At 37.5% G+C, this 26,724-nt stretch overlaps 1 protein-coding gene across 2 annotated transcripts in view; it reads left to right on the forward strand.

Annotated features, from left to right (window-relative positions):
• Window positions 1–26,724, forward strand: part of WDR70 (WD repeat domain 70) — a 307,909-nt gene that overhangs the window by 249,953 nt on the left and 31,232 nt on the right. For both annotated transcript variants that reach the window (XM_068535256.1, XM_068535255.1), the window contains exons 11-13: window positions 2,754–2,853; window positions 5,582–5,666; window positions 7,139–7,277. In XM_068535256.1, the coding sequence (XP_068391357.1) occupies window positions 2,754–2,853; window positions 5,582–5,666; window positions 7,139–7,277 (324 nt within the window). The remainder of the gene's footprint in view (window positions 1–2,753; window positions 2,854–5,581; window positions 5,667–7,138; window positions 7,278–26,724) is intronic.

Consider the following 26,724-nt stretch of genomic DNA (forward strand, 5'->3'; position numbering starts at 1 on the left):
ACATGTAACTTTACAGTCTGCCCTCCATATCCATGGTTCCACATTTGTGGATTCAACCAACCACAGATCATGTAATACTGTACTATGTATTTATTGAAAAAAAATCTGTGTATAAGTGGACCTATGCAGTTAAAACCCATGTTCAGATCCCTGTTTCTTTGATACATCTTTTAAGTCTATAGTGGCATGTCAAACGTTTCTCATTCTTAAAATCTCTCTTACTCTTCTGGCACGTCTTTATGGCTTCCTTCTCTGTCCTCAGCCAGGAGAAAGCTCTGCTTTTCTTTTTTTTGGCTGTGTTGGGTCTTCGTTGCTGCGCGCGGGCTTTCTCTAGTTGCAGCGAGCAGGGGCTGCTCTTCGTCGCAGTGCGCCGGCTTCTTCTTGAGGTGGCTTCTCTTGTTGTGGAGCACAGGCTCTAGGCACCTGGGCTCGGTAGTTGCGGCACAGGGGCCCTAGAGCATGCGGGCTCAGTAGTTGTGGAACGGGGGCCCTGGAGCACGCGGGCTTCAGTAGTTGCGGAGCGTGGGCTCAGTAGCTGTGGCGTGTGGGCTCAGTAGCTGTGGCCTGCGGCCTCAGTAGCTGTGGCTCGCGGGCTCTAGAGCACAGGCTCAGTAGTTGTGGCACTTGGGCTTAGCTGCTCCGCGGCATGTGGGATCTTCTCGGACCAGGGCTCGAACCCGTGTCCCCTGCATTGGCAGGCGGATTCTTAACCACTGCGCCACCAGGGAAGTCCCGAAAACTCTGCTTTTAAGGACTCATGTGACTCTTCAGTCCCCCCTGGGTAATCCAGGATATAATCTCCCTATTTTAAGGTCGGCTAACTAGTAACCTTAATTATGCCTGCAAAGTCCCTTTTGCTAAGTAGAGTAACATATTCATGGGCATAACACCAGGGATTGCAGAGGTCATGGGGTTCAAAATTCTGCTACCACAATGCAGTGAGTACCCTCTGACTGGAATAGCCGTTCTAGACCCTGCATCCTGCTCCTTCGTCTGCTAACTTTTACTTTATCCACTGCACCTCTGATTTCTTTTTGTCCCTCTTTTTTTTCCTCTCTTCTCCTGCTCTGATTAAGAACCTCTCTTCAGTGTTCTCAAATTACTCTATACTTCCCCACTGTAGCACTTGTCACTCTGTATGCTTATCTGTGTCCTTTCAGGGGGACCGTCTATCACCTCTGAGGAGAGAAGCCATGTTTATCTCGGCACATTTGTGTTTCCCTGCTAACCCATGTATCTGCCATACAGTTGATTCCCAATATATAAAAAAAAAGATGAATCAATGAATTATTTATATCCATGAAAGGAGGAAGCATGATTACTGTCTTTAATATAAATTTCTAAGACTGTCACGTGGAGGAAGAGGGAAGACAATTTTATTATTTATTTATTTATTTTTTACCATTTAACCTTCTGAAAATTTATTTAAATTTAAATTGTGACAATGGGACACAAGAATCATTAGAACTAACCTAGGAATATAATGAAAAGAAATCTGAGTGTAACAGTTCCGCAAAAGGCCAAGGAAGCTCTGGTCCTTATTAAAACAGAAGGTCTGAGTTAAGTGATGTATTTGACAAGACAATTTTAACTCAATATATACAATTTTTTTTTGAAGGCTTGCTTTTGTGAGGTAGTGTGTCCTCGTTACTGGAAACTTTTTGGTGAAAGCTCAGTGATGGGAGTATCGGGGATATTATTGGGAGGCTAATGTACGTGAGCTCTGTTTTGTGACTCATTCTTTGTTATGGTTGCTGCATACTGATGGAGATGGGTCATTTGTATTCCTATACCTGTGGCTGCCAGGGGAGACCTACATGCTGTCATCACTAGTAATGTCCCTGGCCATTCACCGTGTAATTATCCAGCCTGGTGGATCTGGGATAATTGATTCCCTAGTACTTTGGCCTGTTCTGGTTACTGAATCATAAATGGGTGGCAAGATTAGTGTAGTAGAGTTACTTTTATAAGTCATTAACTGTTCAGAAGTGACATTGCAAGTAAAAAGACTAATAGCATACATCCGTAGAGAGGGGGTATAGGGTAGTGTTTAGGAGTAGGCTTTTTGGTTCAAACTCCTAGCTCGACCACTTACTAGCTCTGTGATTTTGGACAAGGTACTTAAGTCTCTGTGCTTAGTTTCCTAATCTGTAAAATGACGATAATCTTCTAGAGTGAACGTGAGCACCGTAGGCAAGTTAGTAAAAGAATATAGTGCCTAGGAGGGTATGGTAAGCATTGTGTAATGGCTAGCTGTCGTTATCATCATCAACAACAACATTATCCTACAGGCACACTAAAGATAGTTCAAGACTTACCACCATGTGCACAGTGTCTGGCATATACTAGGAATACAGTGATATTTTTGAGTTAATAATATGTTCATTTGTAATTTTTATTTATATTTATTCAGATAACTGTAGGAAATGGTCCCCAAAACTTTTTAAGTATAATGAGAAGAACTAAATGCGGTGCTAATCTTGTGTTGCTCAGAGCTTGCTAAGGCAATCTGAAAAATATCTCCTACTAGAACTTAACCTGGTCTCTTCTTTTCGCTTATTAAAGCAAATGGATGTTTTTAAAAGCCCTTTGAAATTTTTTCCAAAATAAGAAAACTATCATCAGGTGAAATTAATATTTTTCATGTAGCTATATATCATTTTTTGGATGATAAAGTAAAATATTTTTGCCACAAAAACGTTCTCATCTGAATTCAGATGAGATGTTAACACTTTGCTTGTCTTTGCAAACAGGTTCATCCTAAATTCCACTATAAACAAGCTCATGACCCGGGCACAGACACTTCTTCCGTGACTTTTTCCTATGATGGTAATGTCCTTGCCTCTCGTGGAGGTAGGTTAGAAGCTTTCTTTTTGATATGTTTCTATATATAAAATGATCGTATGTAACTCTAACGAATGTCACACTAATATCCTAGTGCTTAGTAAAGCTAGCTGTGCTTTTGTTAATGTACCTTTGCCAGTCTAGTTTTTTTCATTAAAATGCATTTCCAACTTGGCAACATTATTTTATTAAAATTTTCAAGTAAAATTTAGAAAATATGTACTTTTTTGCCTAAGTTTTCATTTTAGCTCCAAATTCCATCAGCATTTGGAGCCTGCAAGGATGACCATTGCCTCTACCTTATGGACTTTTGTAGATGATATTCTATATTCTTTCTATATCATTTTATAGTTCTGGGTCTGGTATTTCAAACTCTTCTATTTGCTGACCATTGATTTTTTTCCAGTTCAAACACTAACTCAGTTCAGTTAAAAAAAAATTTGTATACCTGGATGTTATTTTTTTAATAGCTATGTAATTGTATGTGGTCATATTGTAAGTTTACCTATCCACACTCATATGGTTGAATAGAGATTGTTTCTAACTTTTTGCTAAATCTTTCTCACGTGAATAAGTAGTATGCTGATAGAAGGAAATAATGAAATAGTGAGGGCAGCTTATGAACAAAGCATTAGGGGGAAGTATGGGGCGTGACTGAGGATCTTCCAGTAGGCCCATTTGTGGGGAGAGAAAAGAATCAAGGTAAGTAGGTTGGAGCCATGTTACAGATAGCCTTAAATATCACATAAAGGATTTAGTCTTTATTCCACAGGCCAAATTAATCTAGCAACACTGAGTTTAGTCATTCATTCACTCACTTTACTGTATATTGAGCAACTGATCTGAGCTAAGCATTATGCTAGGTGCTTGGCATAAACTGTGGACATCATAGCAGGGTTCCTTTCCTGAAAGAATTTACAGCCTGATGTAGAGGGTATGGAAGTGAGGAGGACATAGAGTTGGCACAGCTCTCCCCTCAGTTTAACTGGTCCGTGCCCGTTTACCCTTGGGAACTCCATCCAGATTCTCTTTCTTCCAGGGAAGCCTTATATTGATATATTATACCCAAACTACCCTCACTTACATAATTTTAAAAAAATCAAAGCACATGCACATGTATTTTCTATTTACGGTATACATGGCAAAGATGGATATGTATAAAATATATGTTTTGGTTCATCAATTCTAACCTGTTCTTTGAGTCCTAAGATGACTCTTAATTAAGACTATGTACTATACTCTGTACTTACATCAGTGATTCTTACCCCAAGAATGTATCTGAATTCCCTGGGAAGGTTTTCAAAATGATAAATCCTCCACTGGGAAATTCTCACATTCACTCTCGCACCTCTAGAGTGGTATACCCCAATCTCCGAGGTAGAGTGGGGAAAGAAGAGGGGAATAACAGAGGAGTGTACTTTGAAAATTCTTCCTGGAGGATTCTGAAATAGCCCAGCCCCACCCAGTTGATTATTACTGCCTTAGAAGTATAGGATTAACTCAATTTCAGTCAAGCCGTTTTAGTGATAATTTTTACCTTCCCCTTCCATCCTATACTAGTTGTTGGGTAACATGTCGTCAACAGAACATGTATACTGTATTCCACCATTCTCCTTCCTGGATGTATAGAATATACCAGATGGAAGTCTCTCTGTTCAGCAGAGTCCCCAGAGTGTTGTAAGGTGCTGCTGCTAGCTCCAGAACCTGCCAGGTTAACTAAACTGTTTAATACAGACTAATGTTTTCTTATTGTTTGAGGATTGTGGGGATGTGTAACCTTTTTTTAAAGACTAAAAGCAAAAAGGTGAGCCTTACAAAGTTCTTCCAGTATAAGCAGGTCTCCAATCCAGCCAGTTGTGGATTAGTGCACCTGCCAAAAGTTGGGTTTCAGAGTCAGGGTTGCTGGGGAGAGAATGGGGATTTTTATTGAACTCTCCACTCACCTCACTTGCATCTGGTACTGATTCCTTATTGGACCCAGGGGGTTGAGGCAGGTCTCAGCTGTGGACACTGGGGAAAAGGAACAGCAAAGATATTACTTATATGAGTTTTGGCTTTCATTATGAACAGGAATTAGTAGTCCTATAGAAATACTTCAAAAGTGATTCTTTAAAGAATATTAATTATACTTTGGCTTGGAAAAGCTATACTCCCCAGCAAGGTGAAGAATGATAGCCACAGATAGAGTTACACTGGAGGGAGAGGAATCACATTGGCTCACTCTCATTAATGTTAATGGATAGTTTCACCCACACACTAGTGGGAAAAAGAATCTGTTGTGAACTGAACTATTTTCAGTCCTGGTGGTTGCTAAATTAATATCTTCTTAAGAAGTCAAGTTATGCTCAAATATACCACAGGGAAACTACCATCTGCTCTAAAGTCACTCTTTAGAGAAGATTCTCCAGGGTTCCTTCTAGCCTGCAGATGCTACATCAATCTGGAAAGTAATTTCTAGGAAGCTAGTTCATTATCATGTATCCTTCTACCGTTCTCACAACTCCTGCTCTCAAGCTCCCTAGTTAAAAAGTAAAACGTGTCATGTGCATCCCCTTCCCTCCTTCCTTCCCTCCTGCCTCCTTCCTTTCTCTCTCTCTCCCTCCCTCCCCCGCCTCCCTCTCTCCCTTCCTTTTCTTATAGTTATACACTAAGTTTTGCAAACTCTAAACTTGGGACTGGTTCTTTTTTGCAAAATTTACTTTCTGCCTTTTTTTTTCCTTTCTCATTCCTCTATCAGGTGATGATACCTTAAAATTATGGGACATCCGACAGTTTAATAAGCCACTTTTTTCAGCCTCGGGTCTTCCCACCATGTTCCCAATGTAAGTAGCATATTTTTAATATTTGATAAGCACAAGAGAATGGAAAAGTAATTTTTTCATCTTCATGTTAATTTATAGTTTCTTAGATTTTCTAGAAAAGGGACTTGAAGAGTGATTGAAATAGGTTTTTTGAAAGATGAATTTTTATTTTTCCTTTCATTTTGTACATTCTTCAGAATATAAAATTTTATTTTTGAAGTTGAAATGATGGCTGTTCATGTATTTGTGTGTGTGTGAATATATATATTGTATGCATATGTAGGTCTTGGGGTAGTAAAAACATTTTAAAGGGTTGAGTTGTTCTTTTAATAGTGTATAAATGACAGAGTAGGCCTGTCTTTTATTTGTTTTCTTTTGAAATTTGAATCCTCATACCATTAAAGCAATTCTTCATAGTTACTGGATATTATATGTCATTTTCTCAATTTTTTCTTATCATCATTTCAATCAATAATTCGGTAACCGTCACTTATTCAAACTGTCTTGCTCTGGGTAGCTGAACACTGTTATCTGCATTCTACTAAGTTGGTAACTGAAGCTTTAAAGATTTTTCTGCAAACAGCTGAGGTTGGGATTTGATCTCTAAGTCCTACAATTGGTGCCTAAGCAAAAATTTCTATTTTGGTAGAAATAAAATTTCTCATCTGTATTAAATAATGACCAAGAAGGAGAGTGTGAAGGTAATGGAAGCAGCAAATGGAGGAAGCTGTATAATATCAGAGCACTAACTCTGACACAGTCTATTGCCCATGGCATTTATCTGTTAAAACAAACAGATGGATAAACAAACATGAATTTATAGCTGATACGAATTTTTTGAGCCTTGTGCCTGCTGCAAGTAATGCTAACTAGATAGCGTCTTTGGCTCATGTCTTAGATTATTCAGTCAGGTGGCCAGACCTCTCATCACAAGAGCTGTTGAATCACAGCCATCAATTAGGTTCCAGCCGTACAAGCTGCTCCTCATTTCATGGTGCTTGACTTGACAAAGCTCAAATTGTTTGAGAGGTAGTGCTGATAAAAATAATTCCAAAACTGATCAAAATAATCACTACTTAGACATTAGTCATATACTGTCTATTTGTGTATAGACAGGGTCAATGTCTATATTGAGTTTTTCCCACACGTTATTTACATTGAAAGATATTATAATGTATTGAAATTAGAGCACAGATTCTGGAGTCAGGCTGTCTAAGTTCGAATCCCAGCTGTACCACTTACTTTTGTGATCTTGGGCAAGGTTTATTTAACCTCTGCCTGCCTCAGTTTCCTAATCAGTAAAATGGGGATAATAGTATCTACTTCATAGGATTATTGTGAGTATTAAGTGAATTAATATAAGTGCCTGACTTACTATAAACCCTATGTAAGAGTTGTCTCTTATTACAGTGAGGTTGTTTATACTTTAACTCATTATCACTGCACTGTTGTGGCGCCATAAGCCTATACTTATAAACTCTTTTTGTCTGTAGGACTGACTGCTGTTTCAGTCCAGATGATAAACTCATAGTCACCGGTACATCTGTTCAAAGGGGATGTGGCAGCGGCAAACTTGTTTTCTTTGAGCGCAGGACTTTCCAAAGGGTGTATGAAATAGACATCACAGATGCGGTATGTGTGTTCTTTCCTCCCAGCCTTGAGAATGAAGTGAAGTTTGCCTCTTAGCCATTTTTGGTTTTGGTTTTGGTTTTGGTTTTGAAATAGAACGTAAGTTCTTGCCCTTACAGTACAGTGGTAGCTGCTTTTTTTCTCCAACACAGGAATTATTAGTACATTGCAGACTGGCTTATCTACACTTTTCCCTCCCCAACCCAATATTTCCTATAGGCCCACACTTTAGTCAGAATTTCAGCTGGGCCTGGGATGTTTACCCGCTCTGCCAACCAATTTGAGGAGAGAAGAAACTGATCTTCATGTAGCATACAGAAAGGAGCTTCCCACAGTGTGCATGTTTGTAAGGATTCAGGGGTTATGGACAGAAGTGAAACGTTATGCCCTCAGAATGTGATGAAGTATATCACTGTTTGAAAACTTTGACAGAATTCTCCTTGTTAGGCTTGTCATTAAGGTAAGACTCAGCTTCCACTGAGGTTAATATCTATTTAGTTATTAGAAGTTTAAAACATTTCAGATTTAACTTCCACATCCGAAAAACCCCCCCTTAGTTTTGTTTACATATTTATGTAAGCACTAAAACACCAGCATGCGTGCATTCATTCATTCATTCATTCATGTCTAGAGACTGGAGCTGTATGTAATACAATAATAGTGAAGATTCCCAGAGGAAAATCTGAGTTCCTTTAAAGTCTTTGAAAGTATGTATTATTATTTAGATGGTAAGGCAAATCATTGTTATTTTTCGAGTATGAAACAGGCCAATTAATGTCTGTGCAAATTTTCTTTGGCTCATAGTCAAATCCTTTAGTAATATCCTGTATCTTAAACAGTGCTCTTATGTAGGTTTCTCCGGTTGTTTCAGCTCTACATAAACAGTTGAGACATATTATGTACTTAAATGATTCAGACAATTGAACAACTGTTTTTAAATCACCAGCAAAAAGCTCCTGTCTCTAATGTTTTAATATTACTGTGGAGTCTTAAGTTGTAGGCGCTAAATTTGAAACCATGGTATAGAGACAATGAACTAACAATGAGACTAATTCTAGATGAGTACTTAAGTTTTATAGATTCTAATCTCATGACATAATTTGAAATGTGCCAACACTAATAATACTTTTTTTTGGGTGCATCCAGGAGCCAACTAAAACACTAGAATCAAAGAAAAACACTCTTGACTCTATCAACTTTAATCTCAAAAAATAAAATTATTATAATTGGTTGTTCCAGAAATAAGCTGGTTTTGTTTTTTTTTTTTTTTTTTTAATGCCTCTCAACGACTATACATCTCAGTATTACTCATGGGGTTGTGTTTTTAAATTATAATTTAAATTGAAATGTAATTAAATTAAGGGATATAGAAGTATGATTGTACTTTTATTAAAGACATGTGGATGTCATAAGTGTACAGAACACACTGTTTGTTGTGTTGCTCTGAATTGCTTTTCTAACTAGATGTTTTTCTCCATGGCACTTACCACCATCTCATCTATTATATATTTGTTTTTGTCTGTCTGCTTCCACCAGGATGTACGCCCATGAGGGCAGAAACTTTGTCTGTTTTGTTCACTGCAATATCCCCAATGCTCAGAACAGTGCCTGGCACATAGAAGGTGCTTGTTTATTGAATGAGTGAATGGTATAGTTGGGAAGTGCAAGTAATGCATACTGTAGAGCACAGGTGTGTCTTTGGAGAGTGAGGCAGGAGAGAAGTATCTAGAGATGACAGGGTAAACTGACTTTGTATACCATAATAAAGTGACTTTATCTTATGGTTTTTTGTTTTTTGTTTTTTTTTTAAAACAAAGGAATGACATATTCAGATCCCGGTCTTAGATGTTGATTTTTATTGAAGTGTGAAGGTTAGATTTACAAGACATAGTATTTATTTGTATATGTATAATTTAGGAGACTGGGTCAGTGTTCCCTGCAATTAAAGGAAAAAAAGAAAGCAGGTTTTAGAAGAAAGACAGCGAGTCTGTTGTTGGTATGTTGAACTTGAAGTACCTTTAGGACCTCTGTGTGGAGATGTTCAGTGGGCAGATGGGTAGATAACTTTGGTGCTTAGAAGAAAGAAGACACAGTTTTGGGAGGAGTATTTATAGTTCATAGTTGAAATGTTGGTTGCTGATTAGTTTGATCACAGAAAGGGCATGAAGGATAGAGAAGATGTGCCCTAGGAAACCAGAGCATTTAAGGGATGAGCAAGTGAAGAGATACAAAGAAAAGAGTGAGGTCATTAAGGAAACAGAGTTTATCATATATTGAATTATCTTAGAAAAGTCAGAAAACTGATTTTGAGATGCATTTTAATAGATGGATGAAGAGAGAACTTCAAATAGGGACAAAACCACACACCTTAAAGTGGCCTTTTAAATCATTGATTTAGGATTTGTTTGTCTTTTTTTGGTTGTTAACATCAGACAGCATTGTTTTCTGTTTATATTGTAGAACGATATGCTAAAGGGACTTTAAACTGCCCCTTTGATCCCTATTTTCGCAAGTTTTAAGTCTTCTTGGAATGTAGAAAAATAAACAGATTCATTCTTTGGGATGGATAAAGAGGGTGGACACTTTGCTAGAAGGGCCAAAAAACACCTCTTTTATTTAATTGTATTTTTGTCATTAAAAGCCAGGATTGTCATTTCTTTTGGAGATACCACACTCTGCTATAATAAGGTACTTACTGTATTGAGTTTTAATTTAGCTAAAAGGCAGCATCTCATATTCTTAATATCAACATTTAGCTGTTTGCTTGTTTGACTAGGCACAGGCAATGGTGCTGGTAGGTCTATCCTACAGCCATTTACTTCAGTAAAGTATGATTGACTGCATTTTCCCACACCCTTTTCTAAAACTAAATAAATCCCTAGATAGTTATATTCTGGAATGCCAAGCTCAATATATATATAGGGAGGCAAACATTGTTTTCAGTTAGGGAATGTTAACAATCTATACAATTAATTTCCTAATAACTAAAAACTGTCCTACAATCTTCACAATAAATAGCTTTTTAAAATATAATAATTATATTTTCCATATTTAGTTTTGAAACAAACTTTAAAAATGGTTTTAATTACACTCTGCATTGTCATATGCTCTGAAAATTTTTCTTTCTCTATTCAGTTTAGAGACTCTCAACACTCTTCGCTAGGAGATGACAAATGTTTAACATTTACTATTTTTACTGTGTGATGTTTGTACACATTTTAAAATTCTGCTGAAATTATTTTTAGGTGTTTCCTTTTCCTAGTCCAATTTTGTTTCCTCAAGTTTAAAAAAAATGCATATCCTCATTTATCATCTACTTCGTTGTAATTTGAATAATGTGCTTAGCCTCTTTTCTAAGATAAATTCCAGAATATAATTTGATCTTGAATTTAAAAGCTCACCTTTGTCTTTGTGTAGATGGGACCCTAGAATGTTTATATATTGTGTAAAAAGCTTCCATTACTCTATTTTATGTGAAAAAGCATAGGAGAGAAGGAATGGACTAAATGTAATTTGGAGATGACCTATCATTTTTTTAAAAGGTAATTATGTTTAGAAGAAACAGAGAAATTTTTAAGTCTTTTCAAAGTTCCAGTTATTTCAGGAAATGCTGTGAAAGAACACTTAAAACTATTATTAGCTTAGTGATTTTTCATCAAACTATACTTTGTTGCAAAATGATTAATAGAATTTCCTTCTTTACTAATATAAATCAAGGGACATGGTTTATGCAGTTGTACTAGTATATTACCATTTATACTCTTTAACCCAAGCATAGTGAAATGAAGTTGTTTTGACCTGGTATTAAGATGGTGGCCTCTTCACCTCAGTTGCTTTGGGCAGTAATTTAAGAAAGAACAGACATTCCCTTGTGTAGAGAGAAGAAAAAGGTGGAAAGGAAAACAGCCAGAAATTTCACACTTGGTCCCAACTTCTCTACTAATTTGTTTGTTTGTTTACGTAGTTTGGTGAGAGATCTGTGTTTCTGTAAACACTGAATGTACAAAGTGAAGAGAAGAAAGAGAAAAACTAAACCTTTATTTTTAAAACATAGCTATAGCATTTAGCACGGCTACTGAACGGAAGGGAAGGGAAATTTGCTTCGGCGTTTTCAACTAGACTGCCTTAGGCATTTCAAAGTTGATTGAGAATCCTGGTGCCCATATAAGAAAGGTAATAGTAAAGGTCTTTTAAGGAAGAAAAAAACTCCTTTGTGATCATCTAAAGAATATTCGATTATCTTTAGGAACGTTTTTTAACCGTTGAAGAGAATAGATAGCAAAGAACAAGGATTATCTTAGAGTTTTGTTTCTTTCTACCACTACTTGTTCTCTGCAATATCCCTCTCCTGTGGGAGATGAAATCTGGATTATGCACACTTACTTACTTACTGCCTAGCTACCTACAGGCTGTATCTCTGCCCCTTATTATCATAGGTATTGGTTGAAAAATACATAATTATTGTTAAAATTATGTTAATTAAGTAATAGTTTATATGTTTACCAAAAGGTGGGGAAAGTTTCTTATTTCAGACCTACTTATCCGATTACAGAGATAGCCTACTGCATATATTGAGAAGAAGGTAAGGTCCATATTGTGTAAAAAAAAGAGATTTCTTTAAAAGAACAAAAATTTCCATAAAAATACCAACTGTCTGTCCTTCTTTATATAGTTAGGTGAAGTTCTGAAGAGAACTTGAGTTCGCATTATTTTTCTAAACATCATATCTTATCACATTACCCATAGATTATACCCAGATATGACCTTTAAATTAATGAATTTTGATGTCCAAGAAAATTGCTGTATGTGTCAATATGTAAAATGACATATAACATATAAAATGAAAGAATTAGCACTTCCATTTCACATAAAAAGTTTTTGTGTTCTTATTAGGAGAGAATATTGATATTTTAAATCCAAAGAGATTGATTAAGTATAAATGGATATAATGGGGCCATGAAATAATAGACCCTTCGTGAATCTAGCTGTGTATCTTAATTAATAAGTGTAAGGGACATGCTGACTCTTCAGACTACAATCACCCCATGTTATTTGTACATGTGAATGAGAACAGAAAGGTCATTCAAATTAATGGATATTCCAAGGAGTCCTCAGAATTGGCTTTGGAATGTGTCTTTGTTCTTATATTTGAATACAGATAACGACTAACATGGGAATTTACTTCAAACTTAATGAATTAATGAAGCTGTGCCTGTGAAAGTTTGTCTCTGAAGGAGCTGAAGAACTCAACTGTTCTTCCATTTTGTACTGGGAATAGACTAATGATCTGTCTTTACTGATATAAAGTCCCAGCTCAGTCCGAATCACACGTCTTTAAGCGTTTTCTAGAAGTAAAGGAGTCAAGTGGTGTCTTTGCCCAGTCAGGATCACATAAGGAATAGTACACAGAGAGAACTTGAGCTATATGCAGTGCAAATGCCAACTGAAAATAAGCTTGAAAGAAAGACTATATTTGGCATTTATCTGCTTTCTAAAATATAGTGAAACCTTCTTAATGTGAAGCACAAGGGGATGGAAAAAAAATGGGCTTTGAGTTAACTAGCTTTCCATTATCTGACTTTTATTAAAGAGCAATCAGGCAGCTGGTTGGCTAGGGAATAGCAGTTGCTTTGAATTATGTATTATTTTGAATAAAGCAGTATCAGCTTAGTGAAATTTACTTTCTTGGGAGGATTAAACAATGTAGATTCTAGATGGGTTCTGACTAGTATGTTTGTATTTAGTAAAATATGTTTGTTTTCCCACTGCCAAATGATAAGACAATATACTCAATATAGGTTTATTGAGCATTTGCTCATCGGCAACTAAAAGGGTATGTGAGCACTGCGTGTTTCCTAGTCTTCTGAGATATATGAATATTTGATAGGGAACCTGGGAGTAAATAGATGATGATGGAGTTTTAGTGTAAATTTGCCAACACAGCAGTTACAAGGTTCTTTTTCTAGCACTACCTTTTCCCAGGGTCCTGTGCCTGGTTATTAGGACAATGTTTTACTGTCAAGAAGCACAACGGTCAGTGCTACTTTCTGTAAGAATATTTTCTTTTTTTAAAAAATTAATTTTTATTGGACTATAGTTGCTTTACAATGTTGTGTTAGCTTCTACTGCACGGCAAAATGAATCAGCCATAAATATACATATATCCCCTCCATTTTGGACACTACAGTGCATTAAGTAGACTTCCCTGTGCTATACAGTATGTTCCCATCAGTTGTCTATTTTATACATAGTATCAATAGTGTATATGTGTCAATCCCTATCTCCCAATTCCTCCCACCCCACCCCTTTCCCCCTTGGTATCCATACACTTGTTCTCTATGTCTGTGTCTCTGTGTCTGCTTGGCAATTAAGGTCATCTATACCATTTTTCTGGATTCCACATATATGTGTTAATATACGATATTTGTTTTTGTGACTTACTTCACTCTGTATAACACTCTCTAGGTCCATCCACGTCTCTACAGATGACCCAGTTTCGTTCCTTTTTGTGGCTGAGTAATATTCCGTTGTTTGTATGTACCACATCCATATCCATTCTTTTTTTTTTTTTTCATATCCATTCTTTATCCATTCCTTTGTTGATGGACATTTAGGTTTTCTTTAAGTAGCAAAGAAAAGACATGCCATTGGGCTATGATGGAAAAAAATATTGCATTTTTACCACTTTTGTGATTTGACTTACTAAACCCTTTCTTCAGATTCAGTAACTGGAACTCAGCTGGAATCCCCTGCTAAGTTAGCCTCACAGTGTCCAGGATGGGGCTAGTGTCCTTAAGATGTGATTAAATTACTTTTCATTGCACCTAAAGGTATCATGCTATGGATGTTCCAGGACAGTAGTTCTCAGGATTTAAAGAGTGCAGTTGAGTGTTCATCTGTAGGCACGTGAGAATAGAGAGGAAAGAAGCCACGAATTTCATGATGGTTTAACTGTTACTATGTACCTTATCAAGTCTTAAAATATTTTATGTAGGGAAAATGAAAGGAACAAGCTTAGGCTGATTATTTTTTATTATTTTTAAAGTGTACAGTTCTGTGATTTTTAACCCCTATACATTCCTGTAGTTCCATCAATACAATCAGGATACAGAACAGTTAGTTCCATCACCCCCTAAAAACTCCTTTGTGCCATCCCTCTATAGTCACCCTCTTACCCCCTCCCTCGCTGTCCACTCCTTATCCCTGGCATTCACTGGTCTGTTCTCCATCACTATAGTGTTGACTTTTCAAGAATGTCATACAAATGGACTCATATAGTGTGTAACCTTTTTAGATCAACTTCTTTCAGCAGACTCCTTTGAGACTCATCCAGGTTAGTTGTGTGTATCAATAACTTGTTGCATTTTATTGCTGAATAGTATTCCACTGTATGGATATAGCACAGTTTTTTTATCTACTAAAGGACATTTGATTATTTCTAATTTTTGGAGATTACAGATGGAGCTGCTGTAAGCATTCATATAGAGGTTTTTGTGTGAATGTAAGTTTTCTTTTCTCTAGGGCAAATACCTAAGAGTAGGCTCGCTGGGTCATATAGTGAGTGTATATTTATTTTTATAAGAAACTGCCAAGCCATCTTCAGATTAACAATGTCATTTTGTATTCCCACCAACAGTGTATGTGTTTTTTTTACTTGCTCTGCATCCTTACCAACACTTTGTATTGTAACATTTTTTATTTTATACATTCTAATAGGTGTGTGGAGTGGTTATAATTTGGATTTTCCTAATGGCCAGTGATGTTGAATATCTTCATGTGTCCATTTTCCATGGTTATATTCTCTTGGGTGAAATGCCTCTTCAAGTCTTTTGCACAGTTTTAAATCAGGGTGTTTGTTTCTTACTATTTATTTTGAGAGTCCTCTATATATTCTAGATACCAAGTTCTTGGGCTGTTTTCTCCCAGTCTGTTGCTTGTTTTTTTTCTTTTTCTTAATAAAGTCTTTTACAAGGCAAAATACTTTATTTTTTTTTAACATCTTTATTGGAGTATAATTGCTTTACAATGGTGTTACTTTCTGCTTTATAACAAAGTGAATCACTTATACATATACATATGTTCCCACATCTCTTCCCTCTTGCGTCTCCCTCCCTCCCACCCTCCCTATCCCACCCCTCTAGGTGGTCACAAAGCACCGAGCTGATCTCCCTGTGCTATGTGGCTGCTTCCCACTAGCTATCTGTTTTACGTTTGGTAGTGTATATACGTCCATGCCACTCTCTCACTTTGTCACAGCTTACCCTTCCCCATCCCCATATCCTCAAGTCCATTCTCTAGTAGGTCTGTGTCTTTATTCCCATCTTGCCCCTAGGTTCTTAATGACCTATTTTTTTTTTTTTAGATTCCATATATATGTGTTAACATACAGTATTTGTTTTTCTCTTTCTGACTTACTTCACTCTGTATGACAGACTCTAGGTCCATCCACCTCACTACAAATAACTCAATTTCGTTTCTTTTTATGGCTGAGTAATATTCCGTTGTATACATGTGCCACATCTTCTTCATCCATTCATCTGTTGATGGACACTTAGGTTGCTTCCATGTCCTGGCTATTGTAAATAGAGCTGCAGTGAACATTTTGTTACATGACTCTTTTTGAATTATGGTTTTCTCAGGGTATATGCCCAGTAGTGGGATTGCTGGGTCATATGGTAGTTCTATTTTTAGTTTTTTAGGGAAACTGCATAGTGGCTGCATAGTAGTTCTCCATAGTGGCTGTATCAATTTACATTCCCACCAACAGTGCAAGAGTGTTCCCTTTTCTCCACACCCTCTCCAGCATTTATTCTTTGCAGATTTTCTGATGATGGCCATTCTGACCAGTGTGAGATGATATCTCACTGTAGTGTTTTTTTTTTTTTTTCTCACTGTAGTTTTGATTTGCATTTCTCTAATGATTAATGATGTTGAGCATTCTTTCATGTGTTTGTTAGCAATCTGTATATTTTCTTTGGAGAAATGTCTATTTAGATCTTCTGCCCATTTTTGGAATGGGTTGTTTGTTTTTATTGATATTGAGCTGCATGAGCTGCTTGTAAATTTTGGAGATTAATCCTTTGTCAGTTGCTTCATTTGCAAATATTTTCTCCCATTCTGAGGGTTGTCCTTTCGTCTTGTTTGTGGTTTCCTTTGCTGTGCAAAAGCTTTGAAGTTTCATTAGGTCCCATTTGTTTATTTTTGTTTTTATTTCCACTTCTCTAGGAGGTGGGTCAAAAAGGATCTTGCTGTGATGTATGTCATAGACTGTTCTGCCTATGTTTTCCCATAAGAGTTTGATAGTGTCTAGCCTTACATTTAGGTCTTTAATCCATTTTGAGTTTATTTTTGTGTATGGTGTTAGGGAGTGTTCTAATTTCTTACTTTTACATGTACCTGTCCAGTTTTCCCAGCACTACTTATTGAAGAGGCTCTCTTTTCTCCATTGTATAGTCTTGCCTCCTTTATCAAAGATAAGGTGACCATATGTGCGTGGGTTTACCTCTGGGCTTTCTATCCTGTTCCATTGATCTATATTTCTGTTTTTGTGCCAGTACCATACTGTCTTGATTACTGTAGCTTTGTAGTATAGTCTGAAGTCAGGGAGCCTGATTCCTCCAGCTCCAATTTTCTTTCTCAAGATTGCTTTGGCTATTCGGGGTCTTTTGTGTTTCCATACAAATTGTGAAATTTTTTGTTCTAGTTCTGTGAAAAATGCCATTGGTAGTTTGATAGGGATTGCATTGAATCTGTAGATTGCTTTGGGTAGTAGAGTCATTTTCACAATGTTGATTCTTCCAATCCAAGAACATGGTGTATCTCTCCATCTATTTGTATCATCTTTAAATTCTTTCATCAGTGTCTTATAATTTTCTGCATACAGGTCTTTTGTCTCCTTAGGTAGGTTTATTCCTAGATATTTTATTGTTTTCGTTGCAGTGGTAAACGGGAGTGTTTCCTTAATTTCACTTTCAGATTTTTCATCATTAGTGTATAGGAGGGCTACAGATTTCTGTGCATTAATTTTGTATCCTGCTACTTTACCAAATTCATTGATTAGCTCTAGTACTTTTCTGGTAGCATCTTTAGGATTCTCTGTGTATAGTATCATATCATCTGCAAACAGTGACAGCTTTACTTCTTCTTTTCCGATTTGGATTCCTTTTATTTCTTTTTCTTCTCTGATTGCTGTGGCTAAAACTTCCAAAACTATGTTGAATAATAGTGGTGACAGTGGGCAACCTTGTCTTGTTCCTGATCTTAGTGGAAATGGTTTCAGTTTTTCACCATTGAGGATGATGTTGGCTGTGGGTTTGTCATATATGGCCTTTATTATGTTGAGGAAAGTTCCCTCTATGCCTACTTTCTGGAGGGTTTTAATCATAAATGGGTGTTGAATTTTGTCAAAAGCTTTCTCTGCATCTATTGAGATGATCGTTTGGTTTTTCTCCTTCAGTTTGTTAATATGGTGTATCACACTGATTGATTTGCGTATATTGAAGAATCCTTGCATTCCTGGTATAAACCCCACTTGATCATGGTGTATGATCCTTTTAATGTGCTGTTGGATTCTGTTTGTTAGTAGTTTGTTGAGGATTTTTGCATCTATGTTCATCAGTGATATCGGCCTATAGTTTTCTTTCTTTGTGACATGTTTGTCTGGTTTTGGTATCAGGGTGATGGTGGCCTCATAGAATGAGATTGGGAGTATTCCTCCCTCTGCTATATTTTGGAAGAGTTTGAGAAGGATAGGTGTTAGCTCTTCTCTAAATGTTTGATAGAATTCGCCTGTGAAGCCATCTGGTCCTGGGCTTTTGTTTGTTGGAAGATTTTTAATCACAGTTTCAATTTCAGTGCTTGTGATTGGTCTGTTCATTTTCTATTTCTTCCTGGTTCAGTCTCGGAGGTTGTGCATTTCTAAGAATTTGTCCATTTCTTCCAGGTTGTCTATTTTATTGGCATAGAGTTGCTTGTAGTAATCTCTCATGATCCTTTGTATTTTCTGCAGTGTCAGTTGTTACTTCTCCTTTTTCATTTCTAATTCTATTGATTTGAGTCTTCTCCCTTTTTTTCTTGATGAGTCTGGCTAATGGTTTATCAATTTTGTTTATCTTCTCAAAGAACTAGCTTTTACTTTTATTGATCTTTGCTATCGTTTCCTTCATTTCTTTTTCATTTGTTCCTGATCTGATCTTTATGATTTCTTTCCTTCTGCTAACTTTGGGGTTTTTTTGTTCTTCTTTCTCTAATTGCTTTAGGTGTAAGGTTAGGTTGTTTATTTGACATGTTTCTTGCTTCTTAAGATAGGATTGTATTGCTATAAACTTCCCTCTTAGAACTGCTTTTGTTGCATCCCATAGGTTTTGGGTCGTCATGTTTTCATTATCATTTGTTTCTAGGTATTTTTTGATTTCCTCTTTGATTTCTTCAGTAATCTCTTTATTATTAAGTAGTGTATTGTTTAGCCTCCATGTCTTTGTATTTTTTACAGATTTTTTCCTGTAATTGATATCTAGTCTCATAGCATTGTGGTCGGAAAAGATACTTGACACGATTTCAATTTTCTTAAATTTACCAAGGCTTGATTTGTGACCCAAGATATGATCTATCCTGGAGAATGTTCCATGAGCACTTGAGAAGAATGTGTATTCTGTTGTTTTTGGGTGGAATGTCCTATAAATATCAATTAAGTCCATCTTGTTTAATGTATCATTTAAAGCTTGTGTTTCCTTATTTATTTTCATTTTGGATGATCTGTCCATTGGTGAAAGTGGGGTGTTAAAGTCCCCTACTCTGATTGTGTTACTGGCGATTTCCCCCTTTATGGCTGTTCGTATTTGCCTTATGTATTGAGGTGCTCCTATGTTGAGTGCATATATATTTACAATTGCTATATCTTCTTCTTGGATCGATCCCTTGATCATTATGTAGTGTCCTTCTTTGTCTCTTGTAATAGTCTTTATATTAAAGTCTATTTTGTCTGATATGAGAATTGCTACTCCAGCTTTCTTTTGATTTCCATTTGCATGGAATATCTTTTTCCATCCCCTCACTTTCAGTCTGTATGTGTCCCATGGTCTGAAGTGGGTCTCTTCTAGACAGCATATATATGGGTCTTGTTTTTGTATCCATTCAGCCAGTCTGTGTCTTTTGGTTGGAGCATTTAATCCATTTACATTTAAGGTAATTATCGATATGTATGCTCCTATTACCATTTTCTTAATTGTTTTGGGTTTGTTATTGTAGGTCTTTTCCTTCTCTTGTGTTTCCTGCCTAGAGAAGTTTCTTTAGCATTTGTTGTAAAGCTGGTTTGGTGGTGCTGAATTCTCTTAGCTGTTGCTTGTTTATAAAGGTTTTAATTTCTCCATGAAATCTGTATGAGATCCTTGACGGGTAGAGTAATCTTGGTTGTAGGTTTTTCCCTTTCATCACTTTAAATATGTCCTGCCACTCCCTTCTGGCTACAGAGTTTCTGCTGAAAGATCAGCTGTTAACCTTATGGGGATTCCCTTGTGTGTTATATGTTGTTTTTCCCCTGCTGCTTTTAATATATTTTTTTTGTATTTAATTTTTGATAGTTTGATTAATATGTGTCTTGGCGTGTTTCTCTTTGGATTTATCCTGTTTGGAACTCTCTGTGCTTCCTGGACTTGATTAACTATTTCCTTTCCCATATTAGGGAAGTTTTCAACTATAATCTCTTCAAATATTTTCTCAGTCCCTTTCTTTTTCTCTTCTTCTTCTGAGAACCCTATAATTCGAATGTTGGTGCATTTAATGTTGTCCCAGAGGTCTCTGAGACTGTCCTCAGTTCTTTCCATTCTTTTTTCTTTATTCTGCTTTGCAGTAGTTATTTCCACTATTTTACCTTCCAGGTCACTTATCCGTTCTTCTGCCTCAGTTATTCTGCTATTGATCCCTTCTAGAGAATTTTTAATTTCATTTATTGTGTTGTTCATCACTGTTTGCTCTTTAGTTCTTCTAGGTCCTTGTTAAACGTTTCTTGTATTTTCTGTATTCTATTTCCAAGATTTTGGATCATCTTTTCTATTGTTATTCTGAATTCTTTTTCTGGTAGAGTGCCTATTTCCTCTTCATTTGTTAGGTCTGGTGGGTTTTTGCCTTGCTACTTCATCTGCTGTGTGTTTCTCTGTCTTCTCATTTTGCTTAACTTATTGTGTTTGGGGTCTCCTTTTCTCAGGCTGCAGGTTTGTAGTTCCCGTTGTTTTTGGTGTCTGTCCCCAGTGGGTAAGGTTGGTTCAGTGGGTTGTGTAGGCTTCCTGGCGGAGGGGACTAGTGCCTGTGTTCTGGTGGTTGAGGCTGGATCTTGTCTTTCTGGTGGGCAGGTCCACGTCTGGTGTTGTGTTGGGGTGTCTGTGGCTTTGTTAGGATTTTTGGCAGCCTCTCTGCTAATGGATGGGGTTGTGTTCCTGTCTTGCTAGTTGTTTGGCATAGGGTGTCCAGCACTGTAGCTTGCTGGTCGTTGAGTGAAGCTGCGTCTTGGCGTTGAGATGGAGATCTCTGGGAGATTTTCTCCGTTTGATATTACATGGAGCTGGGAGGTCTCTTGTGGATCAGTGTCCTGAACTTGGCTCTCCCACCTCAGAGGCACAGCCCTGACGCCTGGCTGGAGCACCAAGAGCCTTTCATCCACACGGCTCAGAATAAAAGGGAGAAAAAAAAATAAAGAAAGAAAGAATGAAGATAAAATAAAATAAAAGGAAAGTTATTAAAATAAAAAATAATTACTAAGAAAAAATTTTTAAAAGTAAAAAAGAAACAACGGACAGACAGAACCCTAAGACAAATGGTAAAAGCAAAGCTATACAGACAATATCACACCCAGAAGCATACACATACACACTCACAGAAAGAGAAAAAGGGAAAAATATATATATATCTTTGCTCCCAAAGTCCACCTCCTCAATTTGGGATGATTTGTTGTCTATTCAGGTATTCCACAGAGGCAGGGTACGTCACGTTGATTGTGGAGATTTAATCCTCTGCTCCTGAGGCTGCTGGGAGAAATTTCCCTTTCTCTTATTTGTTCACACAGCTCTGGGGGTTCAACTTTGGATTTGGACCCGCCTCTGCGTGTAGGTCGCCTGAGGGCGTCTGTTCTTTGCTCAGACAGGACGGGGTTAAAGGAGCAGCTGATTCGGGGGCTCTGGCTTACTCAGGCCGGGGGAGGGAGGGATACAGATGCGGGGCGAGCCTGCGGCGGCAGAGGCCAGTGTGACGTTGCACCAGCCTGAGGCGCGCCGTGCATTCTCCCAGGGAAGTTGTCCCTGGATCACGGGACCCTGGCAGTGGCGGGCTGCACAGGCTTCTGGGAGGGGCGGTGTGGATAGTGACCTGTGCTCGTACACAGGCTTCTTGGTGGCAGTAGCAGCAGCCTTAGCATCCCATGCCTGTCTCTGTGGTCCGCTCTGATAGCCGCGGCTCGCGCCCGTCTCTGGAGCTCCTTTAAGTGGCGCTCTGAATCCCCTCTCCTCGTGCACCGGGAAACAGTGGTCTCTTGCCTCTTCGGCAGGTCCAGACTTTTTCCCAGACTCCCTCCCGGCTAGCCGTGGCGCACTAGCCCCCTTCAGGCTGTGTTCACACAGCCAACGGCAGTCCTCTCCCTGGGATCCGACCTCCGAAGCCCAAGCCTCAGCTCCCAGCCCCCAGCTGCCCTGGCGTGTGAGCAGACAAGCCTCTCGGGCTGGTGAGAGCTGGTCGGCACCGATCCTGTGCGGGAATCTCTCCGCTTTGCCCTCCGCACCCCTGTTGCTGCGGTCTCACTCCTCCGTGACTTCGAAGCTCCGCCCTCCGCCACCCCCATCTCCGCCCGCGAAGGGGCTTCCTAGTGTGTGGAAACCTTTCCTCCTTCACAGCTCCCTCCCAAAGGTGCAGGTCCCGTCCCTATTCTTTGGTCTCTGTTTTTTCTTTTTTCTTTTGCCCTACCCAGGTACATGGGGAGTTTCTTGCCTTTTGGGAAGTCTGAGGTCTTCTGCCAGCGTTCAGTAGGTGTTCTGTAGGAGTTGTTCCACATGTAGATGTATTTCTGATGTATCTGTGGGGAGGAAGGTGATCTCCGTGTCTTACTCTTCCGCTGTCTTGAAGCTCCTCCAAAATACTTTAATTTTGATAAAGTCTAATTTATCAGTTTTTTATTTTGTAGAATGTAGCTTTGGTGTCACATCTAAGAACTCCTTGACTGACTCCAGGTTACACAGATTTTCTTCTGTGTTTTCTTCTAAAAGTTTTAAGGTTTAATGTGGTTCATTTTGGGTGTGTGGTTTATTTTGAGCTAATCTTTGTGTAATAGAGTGAGATATAGGTTGAATCAAGGCCAGGACTAGGGTCAGACTCAAGCACAAAATTGAAGGAGGTATCAAAAAACTCAGTAATCAAAGCAAATTAACATTTTAATGCAATATTATAAAAAATAAGAATTAATGCATAAAATTCATGATGAGTAAAATTCCAGTGCTTTAAATAAAAATGGGATCAGTAAACAGTGCTATGCCAAGCTGTACTGAAGCCCGAGGCAAAAGGAAAATTCAGTTGAACTGAGGCTGCCTTAATTTAAACTTTTGATCTTTTGTTCATTACAGGTTTTTTTGTTGGGGGCGGTTAGGGTGAAGTACCAGAGTGGGGAAATAGTAAACTCACTGCTGCTTCAGTGATACTTTGAATTCTGGGCTAATTCCCCAATCCACCTACTACTATTTAGTTTTCAGAATCCTGAAATTTAGGTTTTATAACTGCATTCAGAGGGAGAGACTGAGTGGAATGTGATCCCTCTCTCTCACCCAGCACCAGGAGATTTTTTTTTTAATTAAAAAAATCATAACTGTGGTGGAAAACTATATGAAATAAATAATGAAATAGTACAAATTGCAGCAAATGTGCCTAGGAGGAAACTTCTAAGATCACTGCACGTTTGCAGGGACGTTCATATTATAGGAAATAAAATAATGTCTTTGATCCTAGTGCGAGTCCCCTCTCCTACACTGGCGATAGGCTCCCTTCACATAACTATGCCACAGGCAAAGCTGCTGGCTTTTGCTTCATCAGCTGCCATCTGGCATCAGGCATACGTTGCTCCGTGTCTCAATATTATCTTCCAGAGTCCATCTTCTTGCCTACCTGAGGACTACGGCTCAACTCTCCTCTATGAAAATTAGACTTTTAACAGAAGAGTTTACAACCTCCCTAAGAGTTCATTTCTGTTTATGAAATCCCATACCATCGTATCTTTTTTTTTCATTACTTTTAGGCTCACATTCTCATGCTTAGAGCCCACATCCTTTACTCTAGTCCTCAAGGAATTGGAGAACAGCTGGTCAACATCCTCTATTTCCTTGAAGATTATAAAGTTGCTGTTCTGTCTTCTCTTGTCTAAGTGAACCAAACTTAGTTGTTGTTGTTTTAACATTTCCTTGTGGGTCATATTTTCTCAACACTTCTGTTATCTTTGGTACTCTTTTTCTCAGACATTTCTAGATTCTCCAGTGACCAAATTGGAGTAAGGGACTCCTTGGTGCCATGTGGGTGGGAAGGGCATTATATTCCTATGGTTAGAACAATATATGGCACATGGTAGGTGTTTGGTGAAAATGTATTTGTTAATTTTGCTTTACCTTTTGTTATATTTTATTATAGCATGTTCTTATTGGGACTCACTATAATGGCCTATTCTGTACCAGCTTCTCTTGTTTTTGTTTTTTGTTAATAGTTTTTTCTAATTAATTTGGAATTTCAGAGCATAAATATGTTTTCTTTTAGATTTGATGAAAGAAGTACAAATTTTAATTGTCTACTTCTTTAAAACTTGAGATGATCTTTTTTCAGACTTACTAAAAATAGCTATGTTTTGAGTTCAGTGGAGGAAGCAAGTTTACTGTGGATGCTTAAAATACTGGTAATCTAAAACTGTAATGAATATAATTTGTTTTGGTTGTTATACTGTTAGTGAATATGATCTGTCTCCTGGATCTATTTTGTAGAACACACTCTGCTTTGAAGTAAAAATTATTTGTTGGAATTTGTCACTATATTTTATCAAAATTCTAATCATTATTCTTCCTTAGAATAGAAGACAAATTCTGATGTGCTTATCATTTCATTTCTGTTCTCATTTCCAGTCTCTTTTAAAAGAACAATTTATAAATTTAACCAGTAGACTCTTAGTTCAGGAGCAGTTACTTGGATTCTCTATTCAACATTTTCTTCTTTGAAATAATGTTTACTGCAGGAATCCGGATTCAAAACCTATAGTGAGTTGTCTTTTCCTATAATTATCTATCTGACAGTGATCTCGTTTTGGGAGTTACAATTAGATGAAGAACCTATCACATCCTGCTTCAGGCTTCATAAATCATTGAAGGCTGAAGAATGAGGACTAAAAGCAGGGCTTGTCCAGTTTAATAGTTTATTCATTTTCTAGTGTCATGTAACCCTGCAACATGCTGTACTAAAAGGCATCTACTACTTATTTGGTGTCAGCAGTCTCACAGAAATGTTTTCTGTTTACTATTTTGCTTCTATTTCTAGTCCTTCAAAGCAATAGAAACAGTCAATGTTTCCCTTTTGATTAGTTAGAAACTTTTTTTTTCTTCTCTACACAAGAGTTTGGTGTTTTACTTAATTGGCATTTAAACATATCTATACTTCCTAGTATAGACATAATTGCCACGAATGGCAAAACTGGGTGAAGAATCACCTACTAGATAACACAAGCCTGAAGGAGAAACATACTTGACGCTATAAAATATCAAGAAAAGAGAACTTGATTTTGCAGATATGCAAATTTTGTAGGTGTTCAAAATGACACACGATTCTTTATAAAATGTATAAACATATAATACAGTAATGACTAGTGCTCTGTTGTCCAAACCCAGCACCATATTCCATCACACTGGTAGAAGACCAAGTGAAGGACTTATATGTCTTGTAGGATTTTCTACCACGGATTTTCCTCTCCCAACCAGAATTTGATGAACGATCTTTGGTAACAAGTTTTCCGGCTGTTCTATCAGAATTCTGGCCAGACTTTCACAATTTATATTAGTGTGGGGAAGAAAGACTTCTATAATTAACACATGTCCCAGGATAGTGTTTTTTCCTTTTTTGGAGTGATAGATAATGCTGTGTCTTGTATGATGAGGGGTTGTGAGACCCCCAAAGGGCTAAATAAAAGAGTATGATTTGTAAAACATCTTTACCTATACTATATTAAGGCAAATAGTGCTTTACATATCCTGTATAGTTCATCTTTGAAGATGCAGCTTTTTCTATAATTTTTTGGTTTTACATACTTGGTGATTTCCAAGATCTGATCATATATATTTCTTATCTAGTAGTTAGGGATTTCAAGCTTTATCCATTTGTGCTTTGTTTATTTATATAAAGAAAAGATTTATGGTTATTATCTTTATTCCCATCTCAAACTACTGATAAATGAAGAATGGTAAAGGGGTCTGGGTCTGTGTAGATTAGATCGAGAGAGATGGCCTTAGGTACTGCTTCCCAAGCTCTTTCACAAGCTGGTCCTCATAATAGATGATAATGTGTGATATAACAGACAAACCCACTCTTTGCTGGAACTGACTTGCCTGAGGCTCCAGTGCCCCAGGCCCCTCTCAAGCTTGCGTGGCTCCATATCTTGGCACGCTTGATCCATCCTGTGCCCACCAGTAGGAAGTTCTACAAGAATATTGGGAATGTGCCTCCAGTAAGCACTGCTTTTTTTTTTTAAAATTTTTTAATTTAATTTTATTTATTTTTTTATACAGGAGGTTCTTATTAGTGATCCGTTTTATACATATTAGTGTATACATGTCAATCCCAATCTCCCAATTCATCCCACCACCACCACCACCCCCAGTCACTTCCCCCCGCCCTTGTTGTATTTGCCTTGTGGGATCCACCACTGGTGTCACTCACCCTGTGGACTCCAGCTTCCAGCCTCTTATTTGTTTCCTGCTCCCAGACTGTCATTAATAAGAATAATTACCAGATTTTCTTTAATCCTTATTTGTGCTTTTTTTTTTTTTTTGCCTTTGTAAGTCCTTCTCAAATAGCAGATTGGAGCAAACTAACATTTAGTGTTTTGAATTAGAGGAAGAAAATTGTATTTAATTTTCTTACCCAAGAGACCTTCCATTTTCTCTGAGATCTTTTTCTTGTGATGAAGTTCTTTAGGCAAGTTTATTGTCAGATACCGATGTGATTCATTTTGTGCCAAGGACAATTACCAGGTTCCAGATTTTTGCTGCTTGAGCAGTTACCTTAATTTTAGAGCAGAGGCTGTAAATAAACTGATTTTAATAAATGCATTTTTCCATCCGTTTGATGGGACTTAATTTGTTAATTAGATACCAGTTTTTAAAGAGCATAATCTGTGCATCTGTACCAAATATTTATGGCAGGAATAGAGCAACACTTTTCCTTGTTTGTTTTT

Source organism: Eschrichtius robustus, chromosome 2, assembly GCF_028021215.1.
Source record: "Eschrichtius robustus isolate mEscRob2 chromosome 2, mEscRob2.pri, whole genome shotgun sequence".
NCBI classification, from domain to species: domain Eukaryota; kingdom Metazoa; phylum Chordata; class Mammalia; order Artiodactyla; family Eschrichtiidae; genus Eschrichtius; species Eschrichtius robustus.